The sequence below is a fragment of the Heterocephalus glaber genome, unplaced genomic scaffold (genome assembly GCF_053883595.1).
Source record: "Heterocephalus glaber isolate CG9 unplaced genomic scaffold, H.glaber_assembly_v1.0 deba00001745, whole genome shotgun sequence".
In the NCBI taxonomy this organism is placed as follows: Eukaryota; Metazoa; Chordata; class Mammalia; order Rodentia; family Bathyergidae; genus Heterocephalus; species Heterocephalus glaber.
Window position 1 is genome coordinate 1,581,961 of NW_028258451.1, and position 22,234 is coordinate 1,604,194.

The following is a 22,234-nucleotide window of genomic DNA, read 5'->3' on the forward strand; positions in this document are numbered from 1 at the left end:
CCCGCTTCCATGCTCTGGCCTTGGTTTCCTTCTGGGACAATGGCCACTTCCAGTCTCCAAGACGCTTTCCCACAACCATCCTGCTCCTGTCCCCTTCCCAGACACCTCCCTTGGCTCCCCCTCCAGCTCGGTAGCCAAAGGCCCATGCCAGCCAGGGTCACCCTCTTCCTGCCACCACGGGGCCTTTTATCTAAGTGTTGACGGGCTCTGCCACACATTTCACAGGAACCAAGCAGTCCCCCAGGCCTCCGAGCCTCAGTCCCCGAGCTCCACATCCCACCCGTCCAAGCCGGGGCTGAGGATCAAATTCCTTCAGGAAGCACACACCAGGGCCTTGTGGAAACATCCAGAGGCCAGGCCTTCCAGCCTCCTGGATCTTGCGTCTGTCACCATCTTCACCACCGTTCCAGCCACCACCGAATGTGCTGGGACTTCAACCTCAGCCAGTCCCCCTGTCCCTAAGCCCCAGCCCGTCTGTCAGTGAGAAGCCAGCAAGACCTCAGAGCGGGTCCCGCTCAGTGCCATGTTGCTGCATAACCTCATCCCCTACTCCTGTCTAGCCACAGCTGCTTTGTCCTGCACCCACACCCAGGGCCTCTGCACAGCCCTCAGGCACACGCTCACTCCCTGCCACCTCGAGGGTGTACCTGTGCCTTTCCCTGGAGGCCTCCCAGATCACCCTGCACACAGCACACATCTCCCTGTCCTCTGCCTGGGCTGTTCTTGGGTGTCCACCCTCTTCTCCCAAAATGCATCAGACCTTTGGTTTTTGGTTTTTTGCAGTGCTGGTGATTGAACCCCACCCCACACACCCAAGCAATCCTGCGCAGAGCTACATCCCTGGCCTTTTTTAAAGATTACCATTTTAAGCCAGGGCCTAACTTGCCCAAGCTGGCCTCAAACTTTCAACCTTCCTGCTTCAGCCTCCTGAGTAGTGGAATTTCAGGCATGTGCTGCCACCCCTGCCCGTCTTCTTCACTACAGTACCCAGCAGACACCACCAGGCCTGGCAGGCAGGACAGGCCCAGGGATCACTGAGTGGATGAGCGAGCTCTGACTGGGGCAGCTCCTGCTCGGCTCCACCTCCACTGTGGCAGGACTGGGAACTGAGTACTGCCACACCTCCGACTTTCCCAGGGAGGCCCAAACTCCAGTTTGGGATGTGCGTTAACCAGATTTTAAATGCCGGCAACTGGCTCTAATTTGTTCCAAAGGTGCGGGGCACAAATCCCAGCTCCCTAGAGCCAGCCATGGTGGTGCACATCCCTAATCCCAGCAATCAGAAGGCTGAGGCACAAGGATCACCATGAGTCTGAGGCCAGCCCGGGCTACACAGAGAGTTCAAGGCTAGCCTGGACTACGCAGTCAAGACCCTGTCTCCTAAACAAACCCAGGCTCCTCAGCTCCAAGTTCATGGCCCCAAGGTCGTCCCTGCCCTCCCTCCCTCCCTCCTCAGAGTCCCACTGTGTCAGCCAGGCCTGGGGCCTCTCCCCACACAGCAAACACCGACCCCCCCGCCCGGCACCACTCACAGGCGCACACAGCCCAGGGACAGAAGCAGGAGCAAGTGCCCTGTCCCTCACCCCTGGCTGGGGACAAGTCCTTGAGTGGCAACATCACGACTTTTATTTGTGGTGCCTGTGCTTTGTCTCGAAAATACCTTCTCCCCCTCCTCACACAACAGTCAGTGAGGGGGCAGCAAAAAATAGAAGACGTCCCTCCTATTGCACATGGACCCTACATAAAGGCCCACCTGGGGACCGGCGGGACTCCTGGCACATTCCTGGACCCTGCTCAGGAGGGGAGGGTGCTGGGGTGGCATCACACGTGAGGCGGGGACCCCGGGCGGCCCCTCTGGTCCTCGGCTACTGGCCTTGCTTCCTTCCTGGCCCCTCAGCGACATCCCCCCACCTGGCTCAGCCTCCCCTCCGTCCAGCCTCTGGCGGACCCCAGGCCCTGGGGACCTGTGCTTCCCTCGGGTCCCTCATGGGGTCCATGGCTTCTCGGCGGCTTCCCCAGAGCCGTCACTCGTGTTCCCGTGGGAAGGGTGCGTGTGGCAAAGCAGCTGTATAAATATGGGTGCGGGCGAGTCCTCCAGCGTCACTTGGACAGCTTGCTGATGACTCGGATCAGTGCTGCATTCTCATCCTTGAGCCGCTGGTTATCAGCGCGGAGGTCAGACAGGGCCTGGGGCACGGGGCGGGGTCAGCAGGGGGCCTGGCCGGGCTGCACCAGCCCTCGGTGGCCCCCCAAGCACCCACCTTCAGCTCCTCCTCCAGCTCGGCAGCCTTGTGCTCCAGGGCCCTGCGCTCCTGGAATGCAGGGAGCGAGGTCAGAGCCGTGGGGCGGAGAACTGGGGGTGGTGGGCGGGGGCAGGGGAGGGTCAAGTCAGCGTGGGGCCTGTGGGTCGGTACCGCACGGGGAAGGCACAGGGAAGGCTGGGAACGGGGGCCCTCATCCCAGAGGCCCTGACTCACAAATCTCTCCAGCTCCAGGAGGGCGGGCCTCTCTGCGAAGCGTTCCTGCCGCTGGCGAGGACAGAGCAAGGCACAGGCATGAGGGAAGAGTGGGAGAGGGGCCAGGCTCCGGGCCCAGGCCACCCTGTGAAAAGCAGAGCCCGCTGGGCCCCTCATGCCCTGGGCCCTCACCTGTGTGGCCCGCTCCAGCTCTACCTTGAGCTGTGCCAGCCGCAGTGTGGTCTCGGTCAGGGCCTCTCGAAGCCGCTCGTTCTCCCTGCGCAGCTCCGAGTACAGCTGAGGGCACCAGAGAGGACGGGGTCAGGCAGGGCAGACCTGGGCCTGGGGAGGCCGGGCCACCAACTGGGCCAGCAGGGGTCCTGCACCTTCCTGAAGCCCCCGTCTGGCTCCTCTGGTTTCAGCTCGGGCTCTGGGGTGAGGTTCTGCTTCGGCCGAGGCCTCCGGGCCACGAGGGCATCTACACGGTTGCTGAGCAGAGGGGCACTGTCAGTGGGGTCGGGGGCTGGGTCCAGGCCCTGTCCCAGACCCTGCTCCCCACCCACCTACCTGCACTCGGAGCTGTGCTCCTCGGGCTCCGCCTCCTCCCCCTGCCAGGACGGAAGGAAGAGGAGTTTCAGCCCCAGGATGCATCCTGCCCTCTCCCAGCCCGGCCACCAGGGCCCTGCTCACCTCCGCAGGCCCCCACCGCTCCCTGCCAGCCTTGCGGGGCTCCCTGGCAGTCTGTGGTCCCTGGCCCTGCCCATCAGGCGCCTCTGCTGGGGACGGGGAGCCATCAGCCTGGGCAGCCCTCAGGGACCTTCCCTGAGGGGTGGGGTCCCAGGGCCTATCCCCAGGACACAGGAAGGCTGCACAGGAGACTTCCAGAGAAACCTCACCTCTCCGGGCAGGGCCCTCAGAGTTCTCCACTCCAGGGACTCTGGGCCTCGGGGAAGGGTCCTGCCAGGGAGGAGACGGTCAGGACCAGGGGCCTGGCACCACCCGCCGCCCTTCATCTGACCCTGCTCACCAGGCCCCGCAGAGACAGCTTCGCTGCCTCAGTGGACTTTCCTGCCACCTTCTCTGCTTCCTTCAGGTCTGTCAGAGTCACGCCCTGCCAGGCAGAGGAGACAGGGCCAGGGCCCAGGCTCTATGAGGACACAGTCCAGACCCAGGGCTCCAGGCTCAGCCTCCTCCATCAGACCCGGGGGCCGGCACCCACCCACCCCACACCTGTGTGGACCTCCGAGACTGGCGCATGAGGCGGGAGCGCGCTTTCCGCTGGGATTCGGACTCCTCATCCCGTGCAGGCATCTGGTAGGACCTGCGTGAAGGACCCGCGTGAAGGACCCGGACTCAGGGAGGGCCTGAGCTCCTATCCCCATCCCCTGCAGGCAGCAGCTCCCTCAGGAGCCCTGGTGACTCCTCTCCACTGGACAGGCAACTTCCTCCCTGGCCGCCTCACCTCCGCCGGTCACGGGAGTCCGCTGGGGCCGGGGTGGAGGCTGGGGGGACATTTGGCTTCGCTGGGGACCCCAGCTCCCTGCTGGAGGGAGGAGTGCAGTTATACAAGGTGGGTGGGGGCCTGGCAACCCCAGACCTGTTGAATGCGTTCATTCAGGAAACAGCGCTCGGGCACTGAGACACAGGCGAGAACCCAGAGCTAGGTCCCCAGCAGAGAAGATGGGGACGACCAAGCGCAGGCCTCTCAGGGCATGACCAGGCACATGGGGACACGGGACTAAAGAAGGGCCCCAGGCCGGGCGAGAGGTGTGCGTGCGGGACTCGGGGCGGGAGTGTGGTGGTCTCAGTGGGCCACAGGCAGAGGACGACATCTGATCAGAGACCTGAGGGAGGCAGGGAAGCAGGAGGGCAGAGATCCAGTGGAGGAACCAAGAGGCCCGGTCACTGTGGCCCAGAAGTCCCACTGGGAGCTTTCCCTTGATTCAACAAATGGAAACTGAGGCAGCGTGTTAGGGAAGAACAGGACCCCAGACCTGCCATCCAGGCCCAGGACTCACAGGGGACAGGGCTCCGGGGTCTTCCGGGAGAGAGTGGGGGGAATCCCGGCAAGACAGGGCTCCCTGGCCTGTGGAGAGAGAGGATGTGTCTTCTCCCCATCGGGACAAGCTCCTGGCCCGGCCACTGCATGCCACCCACCTGCGCCAAGGTCCCTTCCAGCCAGGACGAGGAGGCCGAGCGCTGCAGCCCAGCCCCAGTGGCTGCCTCGGCCCCCCGCCTCTCTGTAGGCCCCAAAGCCCCAGAGCTCCCAGTCTTCTGGAGGCCAAAACGCTGAGAGCAGGGTGCAGCAGTGGCGGCGGCAGGCAGCTGGAGGGAGGGAGGGAGGTCGGTCTCCGTCAGAGAAGCATCTGTCCCTGGAGCGGGAGCCGGACAGCTGCAGCTGCCAGCAGCGCAGAGGCAGCGGAGGTAACAGATTTCCGTATCGCATGCCCGCCTCGGCCTCACAGCCCTCACAGGGACAGACTCACCACAGGGCTCGGGGGACTGGCGAGGGGCGGGGAGGACACGCCATTGAGGGCTCTGGGTTCTGCAGGGGGCGGCTCTACGGGACAAGGTGTAGGTGCCACAATACGCCAGGTGTCTCTGGAGACGGGACAGCCAGCCTCCTCCCTCAGACCCGGGGTCCAGGCCCAGCCTCCTCCCTCAGGTCACAAGCCTCCCCCGGGCCCCTACCTACCGGGATGGCCCTCTTCCCCTTCCTCCTCGTCCCGGATGGGCGGCCCCCCTGCCCCGCCTGGCCTGCGCTCCTTGGACAGGTCCTGCAGGGAGATCTTCTCGCGGCTGCTCAGGCGGCACACAGAGCTCCTGGGAAAGGAGCGGGTGTCGGTGTTCGTGTCCGTGGGTCCATGTCATCCCCGCCCTGCCCCGCCCCGCCAGGCTCTCTCCTTCCTACCGCCTGTGCTTGCTGCTGGATGGAACCTGGGGCTCCTGGCCTCTGCTCCGGCCAGCTTCCTTCTGGTGTCGAAGCTGTGTGAAGGGAAGGGCTGCTAGAGCACTCACCACTGGGTCCCGGGCCCCTCCCAGCGCGGTGCCACCACACACAGCCGTGCCGCGGCCTTCCGTGTCATGCCCCCACCTGTGAGGAGCCCAGCCTGGCCCCAGGGCCTTCCCACACACAGGGACATCTTGAGTCTGACGCCTCCCTACCTACTCCTCAGCACGCCCAGGACCGGCCCTCCCTCTGCCGCCCTGGTACAGTCAGGCGGCCACTGGCTGCCACCTCCTCAGCCCAGCCAGGAGACTCACAGCGGTGCCCCCAGAAATGGCACTGCCCCTGCCTCTTCTAGTAAGCTGCTGCGAACACATGTCCCCAGGAGGGTTCTCCCATGCCCAGGCGGGCTCCAGTGACACCTGGGCCACCTCACCAGGCACCGAGGCTCCAACCCGGCCAGGCCAGCTGGAGCCTGCACTGCACCCCCCAGGAATGGGCCTGCATGGGGGCGTCAGGTGAGAAGCCCAGCTGGGTCCAGGTGGACACAGGTAGCAACCATCGACAGAAAGCTCTGTGCCCAGGGCCTCCTGCCTTGGCTGCCCAGCGGGGCCCCTCCACCAGGCTGGGCCCTGGAGGCAGAAGCTGTTGGGCACGAGGGTCCTCCCTCCCTCCCGAGACTCACGTCCTCCTGCTTCTGAGCCAGTTCCTCCAACAGGCTCAGCACCTCTTCATCTGCCAGGTCACAGGGCCGCTGCCCCTGGGGGGAGGGAGGGAGTAACAGAGGGGCACGGGTTCTGCTCCCCCTCCCCAGCACCCGGGCCCGGCCCTACCGCATGGGTCAGCGAGTCCATGCCCCCGCCATGCTCGGCCAGCAGGCGACACGCGTCCTCCACACCCCAGTGGGCTGCCGCGTGCAGGGGGGTCCAGCCATCCCCATCTCGGAGCTCCGGGTCATAGCCGGCCTGCAGCAGGAGCCTGGGGGCCAGGGAGGTGGGTCAGGGCCGAAGCAGGGTCGAAGCTGGTTCCCACAGCACCAACCTTACACAGGCAAATGCTCCTGGCCAACGGTCAAGGGCCCCAAACCAGGGCTCTCCCCAGGGACCCTGCGGCCCGCCAGCCTCCAACCCTCCAGGGACCAGCAGGCAGCAGCCAGTCAACCCTGGCCTGGGGTGGCTATAGGAACTGGGTCCTCCTTCCCACAGGGCCCCAGGAGCCTGTGGGGGAGTGGCTGTAAGGACGCTGTCCTCCTGTCCTGCACCCCCTCCCCCCGGCTCCAGGCCTAGGAAGACAATGAGACCCCAAGGTGCAGGCTCCAGGCTGCAGCCTGTGGGGACCCTGCTGGCTCCTGGAGGTGGCTCTCAGGAGTGTGGCACTGCCCCCCCCCAGGACACAGGGGACCTCTCTGGCTGTTCTAACTTGGGGTGGCAGCCAGTGGCATCTAGTGACTGGGGGCAGGGACAAGGGTCAACAACCCACAGGCCCTCCAACCTCAGAAAGACCTGAGCCCAAATGTCCACAATGCTCAGGCTGAGAAGCCTGGCCCAGCCAGTGCTCCCAGGAAACAGTAGTCGGCACTCAGCCTGGGCAGAGGCAGGCTTACAGGTCCACTGAACTGCCAGCCCTGGTGGCACAGACCTTCGATCCCAACACTCCCAGAGGCTGAGGCAGAAGGGTCGCAAGTTTGAGCCCAGCCTTGGCAACTTAGCAAATGAGACCCTATCTCAAACAGAAAAAAGAAGTCCAGGGAACTTTCCAAACCCAGCAGGCTGGCCGGGGATTTAGCTCACTGGTTCTGACGCCTGCCTTGAAAGTGGAAGGTCCTGAGTTCGATCCCTGGTTCCAAAAACAAACAAACGAACAAACAACAAAAAAACCCCAAACCCACCATGGGAAGATGCGGCTGTTCTTGGGGAGCAGGGTGCGTACAGAGTGACAGCTGTCACATGGGGACCTCAGCCGCTCCGCTCCAGCCATGTGGGGATTCTGAGCTTCCCGATGCAACCCTCAGTCACCACCCGCAGTCCCTCCCCACCTCTCACCTTCTCCATGACCCTGCTCAGCTCCATAAGCAGTGACAAAACCACAGAGAACGGGGATTCACTTTTCCCGTGCTGAGATCACACCCAGAGCCTCACACATGCCGGGTGCGTGTGCTACCACTAAGCCTGAGCCTCCTGGCCATTCTACACTCAAAGCTTCAGTTCTGTGACAGATCGAGGCTGCTCGCAAACATCAACTCTCTCAGGCTGAGGGCACAGCTCAGGGGTAGACTGCTCGCCTCGCAGGCATGAAGCCCTGAGTTCAATCCTCAGCACCACACACACACGTCAACTCTCTATTAACCACACGTAATTTTTAGGTGGACACATGGTCATGGTCACTCAGCCAATGAGGAATCTCCAGCATCCCTCATAGGTGATGAGGGCCTGGTAAATGGGACACCTGAATGAAGTGGGACACGCCCCTTGGCACTGCTGTCTTCTTAGGGTCAGACAAGCTGGGCGTGGGGGTGTATTCCTGTAACCCCAGCTACCTGGGAGGCTGAGGCAAGAGGATGAAAAGTCCTAAGCCAGCCTGGGCACCTTAGTGAGACCCGTGTCAAAGCAGAATGTTAAAAGGGCTGGGGTGCAGTTCAGCAAGAGAGCGCTGGCTTAGCAGGCACGAGGCCCTAGGTTCAACTTCTAGCACTGCAAAAGAAAAAAGGACAGACATTTGCCCCTTCTCCTCCCCACTTCCTGCTGGCGGGGATCAGACGTGCACACGGGCAGGAGTACAGGTGGAGGCGCCTGACACCACTGGAAAGGGGAGAACAGCTGATGAGGGACAAAGGAAGACCCCAGATGGTGGGAGGATGACAGAAGAGGAACGCGCACTGTGGTATTTAAAGTACATATGTCCCAGACAGCCCAGACTTCAAATGTGTAAAAAACCAGCAGGTGAAATAGGCCGAGTCTACCACCACAGTGAGAAGCGAACAGGAGCAGCCAGGCAGGTGCTGCCAGGATCCGGAAGGTCTGGACGGCGGGGAGGACACTGCCCGACACCGGCCCTTCCCAGCACAGGTGCTCGGGGCAGACTGAGCAAGAGCAAACCATGCGGGCCCTGTTGTCTGATCCAACTGCAATTAAGCCGGAGAATCGGTAATGAAGTAACTGGGAGTCAGGGACACACTGCTAAACAATCCACAGGCCACAGAAGAGGCTCATGGAGCTGGCCACGGTCCTGCACACCTGTTAATCCCAGCACTCAGGAGGCTGAGGCAGGACGATCAAAAATTCAAGCCCCCGGGGCTGGGGGATTTAGCTCAGTGGTTTCGCCACCTACTGTGCAGGCACAAGGACCAAGCTGGGAGTTCCATCCCCAGTACCAAAAACAAAAAAAAAATTCAATCCCAGCCAGAGCAACTTAGTGAGATCTTATCTCAAAATAAACAATAAAAGCCAGGCGTGGTGGAGCACGCCTGTAATCCCAGCACTCAGGAGGCTAAATCAGGAGGATCACTACAGTTCCATGCCAGCCTGGACTACACAGTGAGTTCAATGCTAGTTGGAAATACATAGCAGACTCTCTCTCAAAAAAAGCAAAAAACAAACAAACAGGGCTGGGGATGAGCTCAGTGTGAAGGTCCTAGGTTCAATTCCCAGCACTGGAAACAAAAGAAAGACAGACCATCAGTTAGAGAATGTTTTACACTGAACCGCAACGAAGGAGACCACACAAGGAAGCGGCAGCCCGGCTGTGCTTGCAGGGAGCGACAGCCTCAGGTGCAGAGCCTGCAAAGGAAAGGCCAAGACGCGCAAACAGGATGGGGCGCTCACCTCATCACCTCGATGTAGCCCTTGGCGGCGGCCACGTGCAGGGCAGAGGCCCCCGTGCGTGGGTGCCGGGCCTCGGGCATGGCGCCCCCATTCAGCCAGCACCGCGTGTCATGAAGCAGCAGCTCCTCCTCCGCCCGCTTGGCTGCCTGCACATCCACACCTGGGGGAGGAGAACAGATGAGGCGGGCTCGCCCCTGGGTGGGTACAGGGCTGCACCCCAGCCGCAGCTCAGCCTGGGCCCCTGCCTGGGCTCAGGAGCCTGGAGCGCCCAGGTGCCCAGATGTGCTGTGCAGTCCCAGCCACGGAGCTTCTCAAGGTCACCGCTACCGGCCAGGAGGGCAGAGATGGGGTCTTCCCCATCCCGATCAGGAAGCCTAAGCTCACGAAGCACACCCTGCATCTGGTGACCACTCACCTGACCCGTCCCTACCGACACAGTCCGCCCGGCACCCTCACAGGGTCACAACCGCCACCCGATCCCCTAGCGCAGGCCAGGCCCGGCACTCACTCACAGCGTCCCTGCGTCTCCACAGCAACCTCCAACCTCGCAAAGGGCCTCACAAAGGACCTCACAAAGGACCCCCGGGCCAGGCAAGTGATAGCTGAAAGGTCAGCTCAGGACCCTCACCCAAGCGGGCGGCCTGGTGGGCTGGCATCCTAGTCACTCTGCAGGGCCCTCGAGGACGTTCCTTCCCATGTGCCTAACTGAGGCAGGGCAACGAGCTCTCTCCTGGTGAAGGTGCCTCTCCCCGGGATGGGGGCGGTGGCCCGTTATTTTCTCAGTTGGGGAATTTTTCCCATTGCCCCAAGAGGTGCAGAGTGCCAGCTGTCTCATGCTGAGCCTCCATGCAGCCCTGAGCACCTGAAATGCAGCTGAGCCCAAGGGAGACCCGCCCTGACCTCGAGGTGCAGGCTGGATCTCGAAGCTCAGGAAAAGGAGTTAAAGTCATGTGAACAGCTGTACATGTGCGTATACGTGTGTGTGGTGTGTGTGTGTGTGTGTGTGTGTGTGTGTGTGTGTGTGCTGAGGTGCTGGGGATCAAACCCAGGCCTCTGCACACCAGGCAAGTGCTCTACCTATCGCTCTCTTGAGCGATACAGCCCAGCCTGCATGTAGTTTTTTATTAACTGCATGCTGACAATATTTGGGCATATCAGATTGAGATATATTATCACTACTGGGTGTGGGTTTCTGTACAGTGCTAGGGATCAAACTAGGGCATGGTAGGCAAGGATTCTACCACTGGGCCACATCCCACATCTAAATATGACATATTATTAAAATTAATTTCACCTGTTTGCTTTTATTGTTTTAAATCTATCAACTCAGAAAAAAGTTTTTTTGGTTTTGTTTTTTTGAGACAGGGCCTCGCCATGTAGTTCAGGCTGGCCTCACAGCGATCCTCCTGCCTCAGCCTCCTGTGGACTGGGATCACAGGTGTGTCCTGTGGCTTACACAGCACTGGCACAGAAGCCTCATGTTCTCTACCCAGGTTAAAAACCAAGTGTGGCAGAACCGACAGGAGCCCCTCGGCTGCCTCACTGAAGGCAGCCACCATCTCCGGCCCGCCGTTGCATGCTTACTACACAGCCAGAAAACCATGAATGCAACCCAAGAAACGCAACCCTTAACTCGGGGGCAGGCAGCCCGCAACACCCTGCCACAGCAGGTCCTCCCGGCTGGGGCTGCGGCTTGGCGCCCCCTGGTGGCAGGCGGCACTCAGGTCAGTCCCAGGCAGGAATGAAAGGAAATGAAGGGAGGGAGGGAGGTTCACAGCCCGCCTGGGGCGTGGATCCTGGAGGCTGAGGGCAATACCGGGACACCACCCCCCCTCCCCCAGGCCACATCCCTAAAGCAAGACACCACAGGGCAGATCCAGGCCAAACTTCTCCCGGAGGACAGGAGCTAGGCTGGTCTTCCGTTTAGACGGCTCGGCTCGGGCTCGCTCGGCTAGGGTCACAGCAGGGACCACCCTTACTCTTGGCTGTAGCTGGTAAAATGCTGTGAACACACCAACGCCTTGCCCTGAGGTGCGTGACTCGTGGCACTCAGGATGCTGTCTCACTGCCGGGCATCTGTCACCCCAGATGAAATGCCCATTGGGTGCTGCTGCCCACACTGTCCTCCTGGCCCAGCAGCACCATCCACTTCCGGTCTCTGGGATCTGCCTGTGCCCGTTCCTGCCCCTGGCCATCTTCGGACGGCAGTGGTCCTGCAGGGACGCCGCACCCCACCCTGCCTGAGCAGGTGGCCCATGGCCCTCTGCTTGCTGGTTCTCCTCCCTGGCCACACACCGCCCATCCTCTCGCTCCAAGAGGCCCAGGAGCCGACTGGCCAGGACTGGCCAGGGGAGAACCGGGTCTTCAGCCACCATCGCCAATGCCCAGGGCTACCCACAGGGGCTGAGACACACAGTCCCACAGCTCCCCCTCGACAGCACAGGGGCTGCGTGGCTGGCACAGCTGCCAGGCCCTGGGGTGACACCCTCACCCACACTTCCGGGAGCTGGGACTCCTAGTGAGACTGCTTCACACCTCCCAAAGCATTGGGCTTTGCCCACCCTAGGCCCCTCCCATCGGGACACAGAAAGGGCCATGGCCACAAGGCATCCCAGTGCCGCAGATCTGCTGGCAATGTCCTGCTCCCTTCCCTGAAACCACAGCTTGGTGCTCACCCCCAGCAGTTCCAAGCTGATGGAGCCCACAGCTTGGCTCCAGGGAGGGGCACATCTCCAGGCCTGGCCGCCCCTGCCACTGTGACGGGCACAGGGGTTGCCATGGGACGCAGGCAGCCAAGGAGCATGTGGCAGAAGTGCAGCTCAACTCCTGTTCTCCTTCCGCTGGGGTGTCAGCCCCCACCGCCTGGGCCTCGCCGAGCAAAGCTGCGACACAGTGGTGACAAAGCGATGCTCTGACTCCCCTTGTGCCCCTGATCAAACTATGCCTGAAATCCACATAACTTGTGGACTTTGGTTACACAAGTCTGTAAATTGCCATATGAAAAATTGTGGCTGGGCATGATGGTGCAGGCCAGTAATCCCAGCACTCCGGGAGACTGAGGTATGAGGGCCACAAGCTCAAGCCCAGCATGGGCAACTTAGTGCGACCCTGTCTCAAGTTAAACAGTAAACAGGGGGCCAGGGATTTAGCTCAGTGGTTTCACCACCTGCTGTGCAAGCGCAAGGACCCAAGTTCGATCCCCAGTACCAAAAAAATAAATAAATAAAATAATAAACAGGGGCTGGGGATGCAGCAATGCCTAGTAACACAGAAAAATAATAAGTAATAAATGAACTGTGGCAAAATAAACATAAAATGTATCATTCACACAGTAGCCATGCAGCCTGGTGGCATTAAGTACAGTCACACTGCTGACTATCGCCACAGACCAATACACCCAGGCCAAAACCTTGCGCCCTTTAAATGACCTCTACTCCCTCTCCCCAGCCCCTGGCGACCACCATTCTACTGGCTCTGGACTTTTTTATGTCTCCGTAATTTCAACGACTCCAGTATCTCCCTGAGTGGTGCCCACACCCTGCCTGTCACCAGGTGACTGCTCAGCCTGGGTCCTCCAGCTCCTGTGCAGCGTGGCCCAGAGCCCTCTCCCCTCCCAGCTGAAAACGCTGTCACGTGTGTGTCACGATTTGCCTGCCCATGCGGCGAAGGGCATCTCGGTTCCTTCTACCTCCCTCCGTGAACACACGGTGCAGACACTGCTTCTGCAGCCTGAAGCAGCAGGCTGGAGTGAACGCCTAGTCCTGGGCAAGAGCGGCGCGTGGTTCTGCAGAGCCACTGGGGCTGGTACCTGGCTGAGGCGGATCCTCCCCAGGAACAGCAGAGTGGGGGAACAGCCTGTGCAGACGCCTAGCACCCCAAGGACTGGCCACCCCTGAAGACGATGTCCCAAGGGGTCTGGCCCAGTGACCCCAGGGTGCCCAGTGAGGGGAGGCATCGTGGCAACGGACCCAGCCGGCCTGGGACGGGGCAGCGGCCTTCACAGCGGAGCCCTGGGAGGCACCACTGCCTCTGCTCCGGCACAGCCTGTAAGCCAGCACCCCCAACAATACACCCTGCACAGCCTTCTCCTCATCGCTGCAGGCAACTTCTGCGGAGAGCGGAGAGCCAGAGTCCATGGGTCACCTGGAAGCCACCCTGGGGATTCCAGAGACCCCGAGAGGCTGCCACGCAATGTAAGCAGTCCTGGCCACACCATGCTCTGAGAGGATCATCGGGCTGAGGCCAGGCCTGGGAGGGCGGGGGTGCAGCTCCGCAGTGAGCACTTCCGAGCACACACAGGCCGGGTTCATCCCCAGCACAGACCCTGGCCAAAATACAGCAGAGCTCAGTCTCCTGCAGAGCAAATGCTCAGGTCCAAGCGGAGGACGTTCTATCAGCAGCACCAGCCAGGCACACAAGGGGAGGCGAGGGCCGGTCCAGGCAGAGGAAAACTAAGGCACCCGAAGGTCACGAGCCCCCAGGCAGGGCCGGACAACATTGCCACCCGCAAGGGCACAGCAGCCGGGCGCTGAGGTCAGGCACAGTGCTGCAGGTGCGGGAGTCAGGACGTCCTCCAGCAGCTCACAGGAAGCGGGAGGGAGGGGGGAGGAGAAGAGAGTTAATCGTGTCCAGGCTGTGTGTGGGAGGAAAGGAGGAAGAGCCAGGCCATCGTGAGCCACACGCAAAGTCGCAGACTGTGACCCTCCCCAGGAGATGCCGCCGGGGGGCGGGTCTGAGGCAAGGTTGACCTGCAGCTGTGCAGGGCTGGGCGCGGGTTTACAAGCAATGCAGTGGCGAATGCACACTGTAACCACGCTACAAGCCGCTTTAACTGGGTGAGCACAAGGTACATGAATAATATGTCAAAAAGCGGACATATTATTGGGGGGAGGAAGGGGAAAGAGAAGTAAAAAATTAAGGTGTGCTATGTACATGGACCAACTGCCCCACAAATGCAATCATTATTACTGCAAACATGTCCTAATAAAAATTCCCAAAAATGAACACTGGGAGTCCCACAAAGGCCTCGAGGGCACTCATCACACAACAGAACTTTTCCATAACGGATCCCAGCACACCCGCATGCCGGCGCCAGCCTCATGCCTTTCCATCCCGGGCGCCGCCGCCAAGGACCACGCCAGAAAGCTGGGCAGGGCCTCCAGATCTGTTCTCTGTCATCCTCGCCTCCCTCTCCCGGGCAGAGGACACCCGGGCATGGTGCTGTTGTGCCCACTGAGCCCCCACTGAGCCCAGCACACTGCGGCTCATCACCCCGAGCTGTATAGCTCATCACCCCAAGGGAACAGAGCTTTAGGGACACGGCTAGACTGTCACCCGCAGCCCTGGGAGCTGGCCTCAGAGTTGTGTCAGAAGCCACATTTCTACCCCAGGGCTCATGGGGGCTCAGCTTCCCCACCCAACTGTTCCCCGGGCCCCTGCTTCTAGGCCCTGGAGGGCAGGGCTGAGAGCCCCTGGCCACGCCAGCCAGGCTCCAGCATCCACTGGGGGGCAGGCTCAAGCCCCAGGGAGAACTCGCTTTATCAACACATCCTCCCCCACCTACAAAAGTGAATGCCCAGACAGCTTTGGGGGTTCTGGAACCCCCTGAAAAGCCTCAGAGCTCGGGGGACCAGTCCCAAAGCCCTCTGTTTCCCCCTCCCCTTGGTGAGCGCCTCCTGAGGTTCCTACCAGACTTCTGGTTCAGCTCCTTATCCCACCCCACCCCACCCCCACCACTTCCTGGAGCGATCCTAGGGTAAGCACCTCCGTGTCCCACTCCACACGGGAGGACACTGAGGCAGGGGACCCAAGAAGCCCAGCAAACCCACTGCGCCTGCGAGCCAGGGCCCCAGAGTCCAAGGCTCCCAGGCCGCACACCCAGAGGCCCACCTCTGCGAGCGATCTCCGCCTGCAGCAGCCCCTCTATGGCATCCGACTCGGCCAGGTCCAGGGCCAGGTCCCCGTCACTGTTGACAGCAGCGATGTTGGCCCCATGGCTCAGGAGGTACCTGGGGACGGGAGGTCAGGGCTGCTGTCCAGGAACGGCACCCACTCCAGGACCGCCTGCACACCCTCGCCTCACCTGGCGATGTCCAGGTAGCCACAGGAGGCGGCCACGTGCAGGGGCGTCCAGCCCTCGTTGTCCGCCTGGTTCACGGTGGCGCCCTGCTCCACCAAGAAGCGGACGACCTCCAGGTTCTCGTCAATGCAGGCCTGGGGGTGGGGACAGGCGTCAGCCCTCATCTCTCCAGCAACAGGGCTCGGCAGGGTAGATCCCAAGGCCCAGTGTGAGTGATGGTGGCCTTGCCACCCCAGGGCAGGGTCAGCTGGCATCGGGAGCTTAAAGCAGGCCACAGCGGGCAGGGAAGAGACAGGGCTTCTCCTCCTGGCTGGGCTCCTGAAGGACCCAGAACCCTGTTACAGCCTGCAGGACAGGTCGCCCAGGCTCAGCCTCTCCTCGCTCAGACCCAGCAGGGCCAGCCACGAGGCAGGCCGCAAACACCCGCAGACTCACTCCAGGGACGGACCCTGAGGGGAGGCCAGGATTGTGCTGGGCTTGTGAAACCCGAGGGGTGGGCAGGCTGTGCCCCAGAGCCAGGCTGAGGGCTGTTCCACACAGGGTGCAGGATGAGGGGACACGGGCACGTCTTCTAGGAACGCTCCCTCAGGAGACCAAGGCCCTCCCCAGGCAGGCACGGCACACAGCAGTCAGCCTGGGGGCCAGGTGGGCACTGGGACCTCAGCCCAGTCTGACGGGGGCTCCTGGGTCCTCGGGGTAAATTAACCCTCCAACTCCCTCACCTCCCCAAAACCACCTATCTGGAGAGGAGGAAGCTATGAGGGCCAAGAGCATGAAGTCATGGAAACTCAGGCCGCCAGAGGGGGCCACGCGTGCCCTGGGAACGGGATGAACTCTGGGCTCCGTTTATTTCCACTTGGTTGTCATGGCGATGGGAGGGGGGGCAAGGAGGGAGCCAGGCCTTTCCCTTTCAAGGACCTGGCCCAGCACAGGCATCCATGTGAAAGATGCCTGCGGCCTGGGCACCGGAACACAGGAGTCCAGGCCCTGGTCCTCCATCTGAGCCTGGGGTCTAGAGCCCTGGTCTCTCCCAGTTCAGACCTAAGAATCCAGGTTCACAATCTGGAATCAATGGCACATACCTGTAATCCCAGCATCTGAGAGGCTTCAGCAGGATGACTAAAAGTTTTAGTCTCTGCTGTACAATTTAACAAGACCTTATCTCAAAATTAAAAGGGATAGGGATGCAGCTGAGTGCAAAGGCTCTGGGTTCAATCCCGAGTAACACACACACACACAATCTTGGCTCCCAGTTCCTCCTATCCTAGTCCTGACCCAAAGGCCAGCCATTAATATGCAAGACAATGGGGGGTCCTCCACCAGCCTTGCAAGGGTAGATGAACACCTCAGGTAGAGGCTGAGGCAGGTGGACCCAGGGACCACACCACAGTAGAGGGCTGATGTTGGGGACCAGCCCCTGGGAGGGAAACCAGCTGAAAGTCTGGAGTCCCTCAGCCCAACTGTCCCTACTTTCTGGGAGCAAGGGTTTTCCTGGATCCCAGGATTTTTAGTGCTGAAACCAGGTCAGTCCTAGGCAAACAGCATTAGCTCATTACCCTGCCCCCCTCTCGCTGGCCCTGTGACTGAGATAGGAACCTTCCCTCTCTGAACCTCAGTGGCCTGAATCCTCAGGTCTTCAGAAGGCCCTGAGTGAATTCATCAAGAGCCACCACAGTGGGAGGAAGTCCCACCCGGCCAGCAAGGCCAGAGAGGCCTCTTGCAGAGTCCAGACCAGAAGGATGGTCTGGGCCTCCGGGGAACCCTGAGGAAGGGGCGTGGTGTGAAGAGCAGGGCTGGAAGGCCCTGTGGGGAAGGGCCAGGAGGGTGGAAGGGGAGGAGAGGAGACACCACAGCCTGAGCCCTCTCCTTGGCCGTGAGGATGGTAGGCCTGGGGGGGGCTCAGGGAAGCAGGGCCTGCTCCGGGTAGAGGGGGTGTCCCAGGCAGAGCTGGGAAAAGAGAGGAGGGCAGGGCAGCGCCTCTCTGAGAGCACACATGTGAACCTCCTTTCCCCAAGCCCCGCTGGGGGATTCACTACTGGCCCATTCTGAGGTGGAAACGAGAGGCACATCGAGGAAGGACACCCAAGGGACAGACATCAGAACTTGAGACAGGTCTCTGGGTCTCAACACTCTGTTGTCCCTCTTCCTGAGAATTTGAAAACTGGGCCCTGTCAAGAGCATTTTCTTCTCCACCCCAGCCAAGCTCTCTTTCCAGGGTCCCCTCTGGCCTCGTCAGTAACCAAAGGTCAGGGGCTTTAGCAAGAAAGAAGGGCACAAGATGACTCAAGGCAGCAATCAGAGCGTCCTGGAGGGAACAGAGGGTTTGGAGAGGGGCACCTGGGAAGACAGCCTGACAGGACAGAGAGAAGCTGCCCAAATAGAAAGTGGTGACTCAAATCCACAGAAGGAGCAGTGTCTGGGTAAGATGGCCAAGAGGGCTGAGAAGCGGCCCGAAGCCAGGGAGAGGGGTTGCCCTTAGGTTGCCCAGAAACACGGCAAAGACGAAGGCCTAGCCTGGTAAAAGAGAAGGTGGAGAACAGAAGCATGCCTAGGGAAGGCCCACGGTGGGAGATAAGAGGTGGCACAGCTCCCCAAAGGAGGGTGAGGAGAAGCATCTGAGTTAAGAGGACATGGGGCTGGGGTGGGGAAGAGCACTAACGGAGGTGACCCAACGCGGGAAGCATCTGCTTCAGGAAACACGGTGCTACAGAGTCTACAAGGAAGTGACTCGGGAAAGATCATCCTTAGGCAGCAACAAACAGCACAGGCCTGGGAAAAGAGAGGCCAAAGGTGACAGGGGCTCTAACCAGAGATGCCCCAGGCCAGAGACTGCGGGTGGGCGGGGGCACCGGCCAAGGGCGGAGAGAGATGCCACCCTTCCCTTGAAAGAGGCAAGGGGGGCGTAAGAGGGACGCGGTACAAGCCCGGGAAAAGGATGACAGCATCAAACGGCACAATCGGGGCGGCACAGACAGGCGAGCAAAGGGCGCTCAGGGTCTGGAAGAGGGCAGCGCGGAGCGGCACCGAGCAGGACGCATGGTGGACCACAGCGAGCCACAGCTCGGGCCCAGGGGAGGGCAGCGCAGAGGGGCAGAAACAGGAAGGGGAAGAGCTGGAGTGGGTCGGCCAGGGATGGCGAGCGGGGCTCACGACGGTGGGCAGCGGCGGCCTCGGAGCACAGGACGCTGACCTGGTGCAGGGCGCTGATGCCGTCGGCGTTGGTGGAGTCGAGCACGGCGAGGGCGGGCGGCGGGGCGGCGGGGTCTGGGTCTGGCTCGGCGCAGGAGCCCGGCTCTGCCGCACGCAACATCAGCAGCGCCTCGTCCAGGTCTCCGCCCGCGCAGGCCGCCAGGAACTCGGCGGCGCGCTCGAAGCGGACCGTGCGGGCGCGCCGTTCCCTGAGGCCCGGCTCGGCGCCCGGCTCGGCGCCCGGCTCGGCGCCCGCCCGCGCCCCCCACTGTCGCAGTTGCTCCTGCCGCCGTTCGCGGGCTGCCGCCGAGGCCCCCGGACCGCCTGCCGGGCCATCCTCCCCAGACATCGCGCCGCCCGCTCGCCCAGCGAGCGAGCGAGCGAGCAAACCCCACAAGCGCCGCCGCCGACCGCCCGCCCCTGGGGCCGCCGGGAACTGCCGTTTGCCCCACCCCGCCCAGGGAGTCGCGACCCCGCCCGGGGCGTGACGTCACGCTGCCGCCCCAGGGCACGCTGGGAAATGGAGTCCGCATCGTGGAGAAGGGAATGGCGGTCGCCTAATAGGGTAGGGGCGGGGCAGGAGGCCGACAGCGATTCGTGCTGGGAAATGGAGTCTATCAGGAAGTTACTTAAACTCGCTGTCCCGCAAGGCACTCTGGGAAGTTTGAAACTCTAAGGCGTCAAATGGAAACGGGCTGGGTAAAGGCACGCCCGGAGGAACGCAGGGAAACAAACACTAGAGGGAGAAGAGGGGCCCCGGGGCCTGCAGGGAAATGTAGTCCCCCCGTTTAAAGGGCACAAGACAGGACCCCCCCCACACACACACACACAAGGCCTGGTGGGGAATGACGGCCAGATAGGAGGGAGAAGGAGGAGCCCAAAAAGGTATACTGTAGAACTAACTTTTCCCTACATCTTATCAAATTTCTACAGGCTATTTTGGTTCTTTTATCTGCCTCCTTCAACTAGAAATAACCTCCAAGAGGGCATGGATTTTTGACTTCTGTGTCCACTACCTAGTCCTTGTCTCGGGCTAAGCTTACGAATAGGAAGGAAAATACTTTTGAATGAATGAATGAATGGACTCCCTAGATCATGGGAAAAACCAGAGCCCCGTGGGAAATTGAGTCTTTAACGCGCAAGTCGTTAAAGACCATCACTCCCAACCTCTTCCGTGACCGCCCGGGGCATGCTGGGAAATACAGCGTGGGGCAAAGTTCCGGGCCCTCTTCCAACAACCTAGTGCACGCTCGAAAATGTAGTCCACGACGCTATGCCCCAAAGGCCCACCTCGTCCCGAGCGGGGTCCAAAGCACCTTAGGAAATCAGGGTCCAAGGCAAGAGAAGGCCCAAGGCCCTAATGGCATTCCTTGACTCACAATGGGGAAAGGCACCCAAGCGGCTAATTCTCAATGACAGTACCCTCCTGGCCCACCCCGGGCCATGGAGCACCCTGGGAAGTGTAGTCTAGGCTCTAGCACACTCTCATGACCTGCTGGGATTTGTAGTGCACAGCAAGGGTCTCCAGTAGGTTTGGAAGCTCAGCCTTCTTATAATAGAACGAAGAGATAAGCACCCTTTGACCCTGACTTTAAGTGTCCTGCCCCTAAACCCAAAACAAGGAGGATAAAAACACTCTGGGACAAAACCCCACAATAATCACAAAAAAAGCTTCCAAAATCTGGAGACAACAAAGTTTTCCCCAAAAGAACACTGGAGTTGCCAATCCGCTCTGAAGTCCTCGGGCTTGTGCAGAAAAATAAATTACAAATCCCTTGAGTCCTGGGAGGGCTGGCCTTAGTCATAAGGAGATACTCCTGTGGCTCTTGGCTTGTGGGGCCCCTCAATAGACACTTTCCACACATGCACACCAACACCCTCCCTCAGGTGCAGGTACTAAATCTTACATGTGTTATTGTGCCCAGAATAATTGTGACATGTTATAATTGTGTATTTGCAATCCTGTCTGTGGCTATGTGTGTTATGAATGTTTATGTTTTCATGACTACAATTACTTGCAGATAACACAGGTTACCTGGTTGACCTACACCACCTATTGATCTGTGGGGTGAGCTCTGACCATAAACTTTTAGGAATCTTTAGTTTGACCGCTAGGTTTAGGCTTTGACTTTATTTGTTTGCTTGTTTGCTTGTTTGTCTTATAAGACAGAGTCTCACTATGTAGCCCAGGCTGGCATCTAATTCTCAGCAATCCTCCTGCCTCAGTCTCCCATGTGCTGGGATCGAAGGCATGCACTACCACACCCAACTTGCCTGCTATTTTTAGATTCCTATTCTACTACAGTGGTTAGGAATTCCTGCTCTGTATTTCACCATCTTGGGTTTGAAACTCATCTCTGCTACTTCCTGGGACCAGAGGCTAGTCTCCATCTCAGCCTCCTACAGTTGTAGACATGGTGTAGATGAGCTCTCAGACACACAGGTGACTCCGTGGCTGTGTGCAGGAACCTTCACCTGCCACTTGATAAGACTGTCTCCTGTCTTTCTCTTTGTGTTGTTGCTGGGGTTTTTCGAGACAGGATCTCACCATGTAGTTCAGCTGGATTTGAACTACTGTGTAGCCCAGGCTGGCTTTGAACTCAGTGATTCTCCTGCCTCAGCCCCTCAAGTGCTGGGACTACTGGTGTGCCCCACCACAACCAGCTTGTCCTTCTCTTTTTGATGGTGAAGGTTCATTCGCTTCTTTGGCCGGCTGTTTCCTCTCAGCTCTAACAGTGGAATTTCAGTGCTTAGCCTGAGAACTGGAGACGGCCCCTGCTGGTGAAAATAACCTCAGAAAGCTGAGAAGCGGGTGTTCCCTCTTCCCTCATGATGCCACAGAAACTCTCATCTGCCTGTCCGTGCACACACAGCGAGCAGGATGAGCCTGCTCCGATCTGTCATTTCACAGCTGTCCCCAGAAGAGGTCCTTCGACAAAGGAACAGTCTGACTTGAGGAAGGAATTCTATCTTTAGAAACACAGACGGTGGAGCTGCCTATGGCTGTCAGAACCCTAAAACTGAGTCCCCAGACACACAGCCAGGAAGGAGGCTTTGACATAATTAGTCTTCCTAAGAATGGCATTGTCCCAGTGGTCACCTCCAGGTGCCATATGGGAACAGAAAGAAGCCCTCCCCCAGGCAGGGCCAGGGCCACCACGATTGCAGAAAAGGATTGGATTCCAGTGTGTAAAACCACATTTTCACACTTGGGCCCAATGTCCCACGCCTGTATTCCCAGCACTTGGGAGGCTGAGGCAGGAGGACCGCTCCAAGGTTTTGTTTGTTTGTTGAGACTGGGTCTCACTATGTAGTTCAAGCTGTACTTGAACTAACTATGTAGCCCCGGCTGGCCTTGAACTCACAGCAATCCACCTGCCTCAGCCTCCCAAGTGCTGAGATTCCAGGTGAGCACCACCATGCCCAACTTGTGTTTATTGCTATTATCACACTTCCCCTCTGTGGATTCAGGGCACAGGGAGCAGCTGTTTGATGTGTTTGTGCGCAGGGTGGGAGGCCACCCAGAGACAGAGCCAAGCCTGCACAGAGGTCTGCCCTGACCCCCGATGCCGAGGTAATGTCTGAGTTCCATGTGCAGGCCTGTGTCCTTTCGCTGTGCACCTGAGTGCGACAGGTAGAGGACTGCTACCTCCAGACCCCGACCTGGTGTCGCCTCCCTCAATGACTGAGCCGATTTTCCTGGGATGGAAAAGCCCCAGCTAACTAAAGGTCAGGACAGTGT

The 22,234-nt window shown here is 60.1% G+C and overlaps 1 protein-coding gene across 8 annotated transcripts; it reads right to left on the reverse strand.

Annotated features, from left to right (window-relative positions):
• Positions 1–1,603: 1,603 nt before the first annotated feature.
• On the reverse strand, positions 1,604–18,937 carry Ppp1r12c (protein phosphatase 1 regulatory subunit 12C). Of its 8 annotated transcripts, none has more exons than XM_087200970.1 (22): positions 18,494–18,934; positions 15,307–15,437; positions 15,114–15,232; positions 9,225–9,384; positions 6,237–6,381; positions 6,089–6,163; positions 5,368–5,441; positions 5,152–5,279; positions 4,943–5,016; positions 4,614–4,781; positions 4,475–4,542; positions 3,919–3,996; positions 3,687–3,777; positions 3,484–3,567; positions 3,353–3,413; positions 3,147–3,229; positions 3,024–3,064; positions 2,843–2,945; positions 2,649–2,753; positions 2,478–2,528; positions 2,262–2,312; positions 1,604–2,187 (listed from the first exon to the last, which is right to left on the reverse strand). In XM_087200970.1, the coding sequence occupies exons 1-22, from the start codon at positions 18,839–18,841 to the stop codon at positions 2,101–2,103; spliced, it is 2,325 nt and encodes a 774-aa protein (XP_087057096.1). In that variant the 5' UTR covers positions 18,842–18,934; the 3' UTR covers positions 1,604–2,100. The 8 variants fall into 8 exon arrangements, 7 of the variants coding, with proteins under 7 accessions (XP_087057096.1, XP_021101786.1, XP_087057095.1 ...); XM_021246127.2 differs by having other exon boundaries at positions 3,147–3,232; XM_087200969.1 differs by having other exon boundaries at positions 3,919–3,999.
• Positions 18,938–22,234: the final 3,297 nt, after the last annotated feature.

Bases quoted from the DNA above. Each gene is read 5' to 3' on its own strand.
- Ppp1r12c (XM_004866681.4), bottom strand. From the start codon at position 18,841: ATGTCTGGGGAGGATGGCCCGGCAGGCGGTCCGGGGGCCTCGGCGGCA. The intron at 6,164-6,236 runs GTAGGGCCGGGC...CCCTCCCCCCAG, and splicing joins TGGACTCGCTGACCCATGCG to GGGCAGCGGCCCTGTGACCT. The intron at 2,754-2,842 runs GTGCAGGACCCC...TGGTGCCCTCAG, and splicing joins CAGACGGGGGCTTCAGGAAG to CTGTACTCGGAGCTGCGCAG.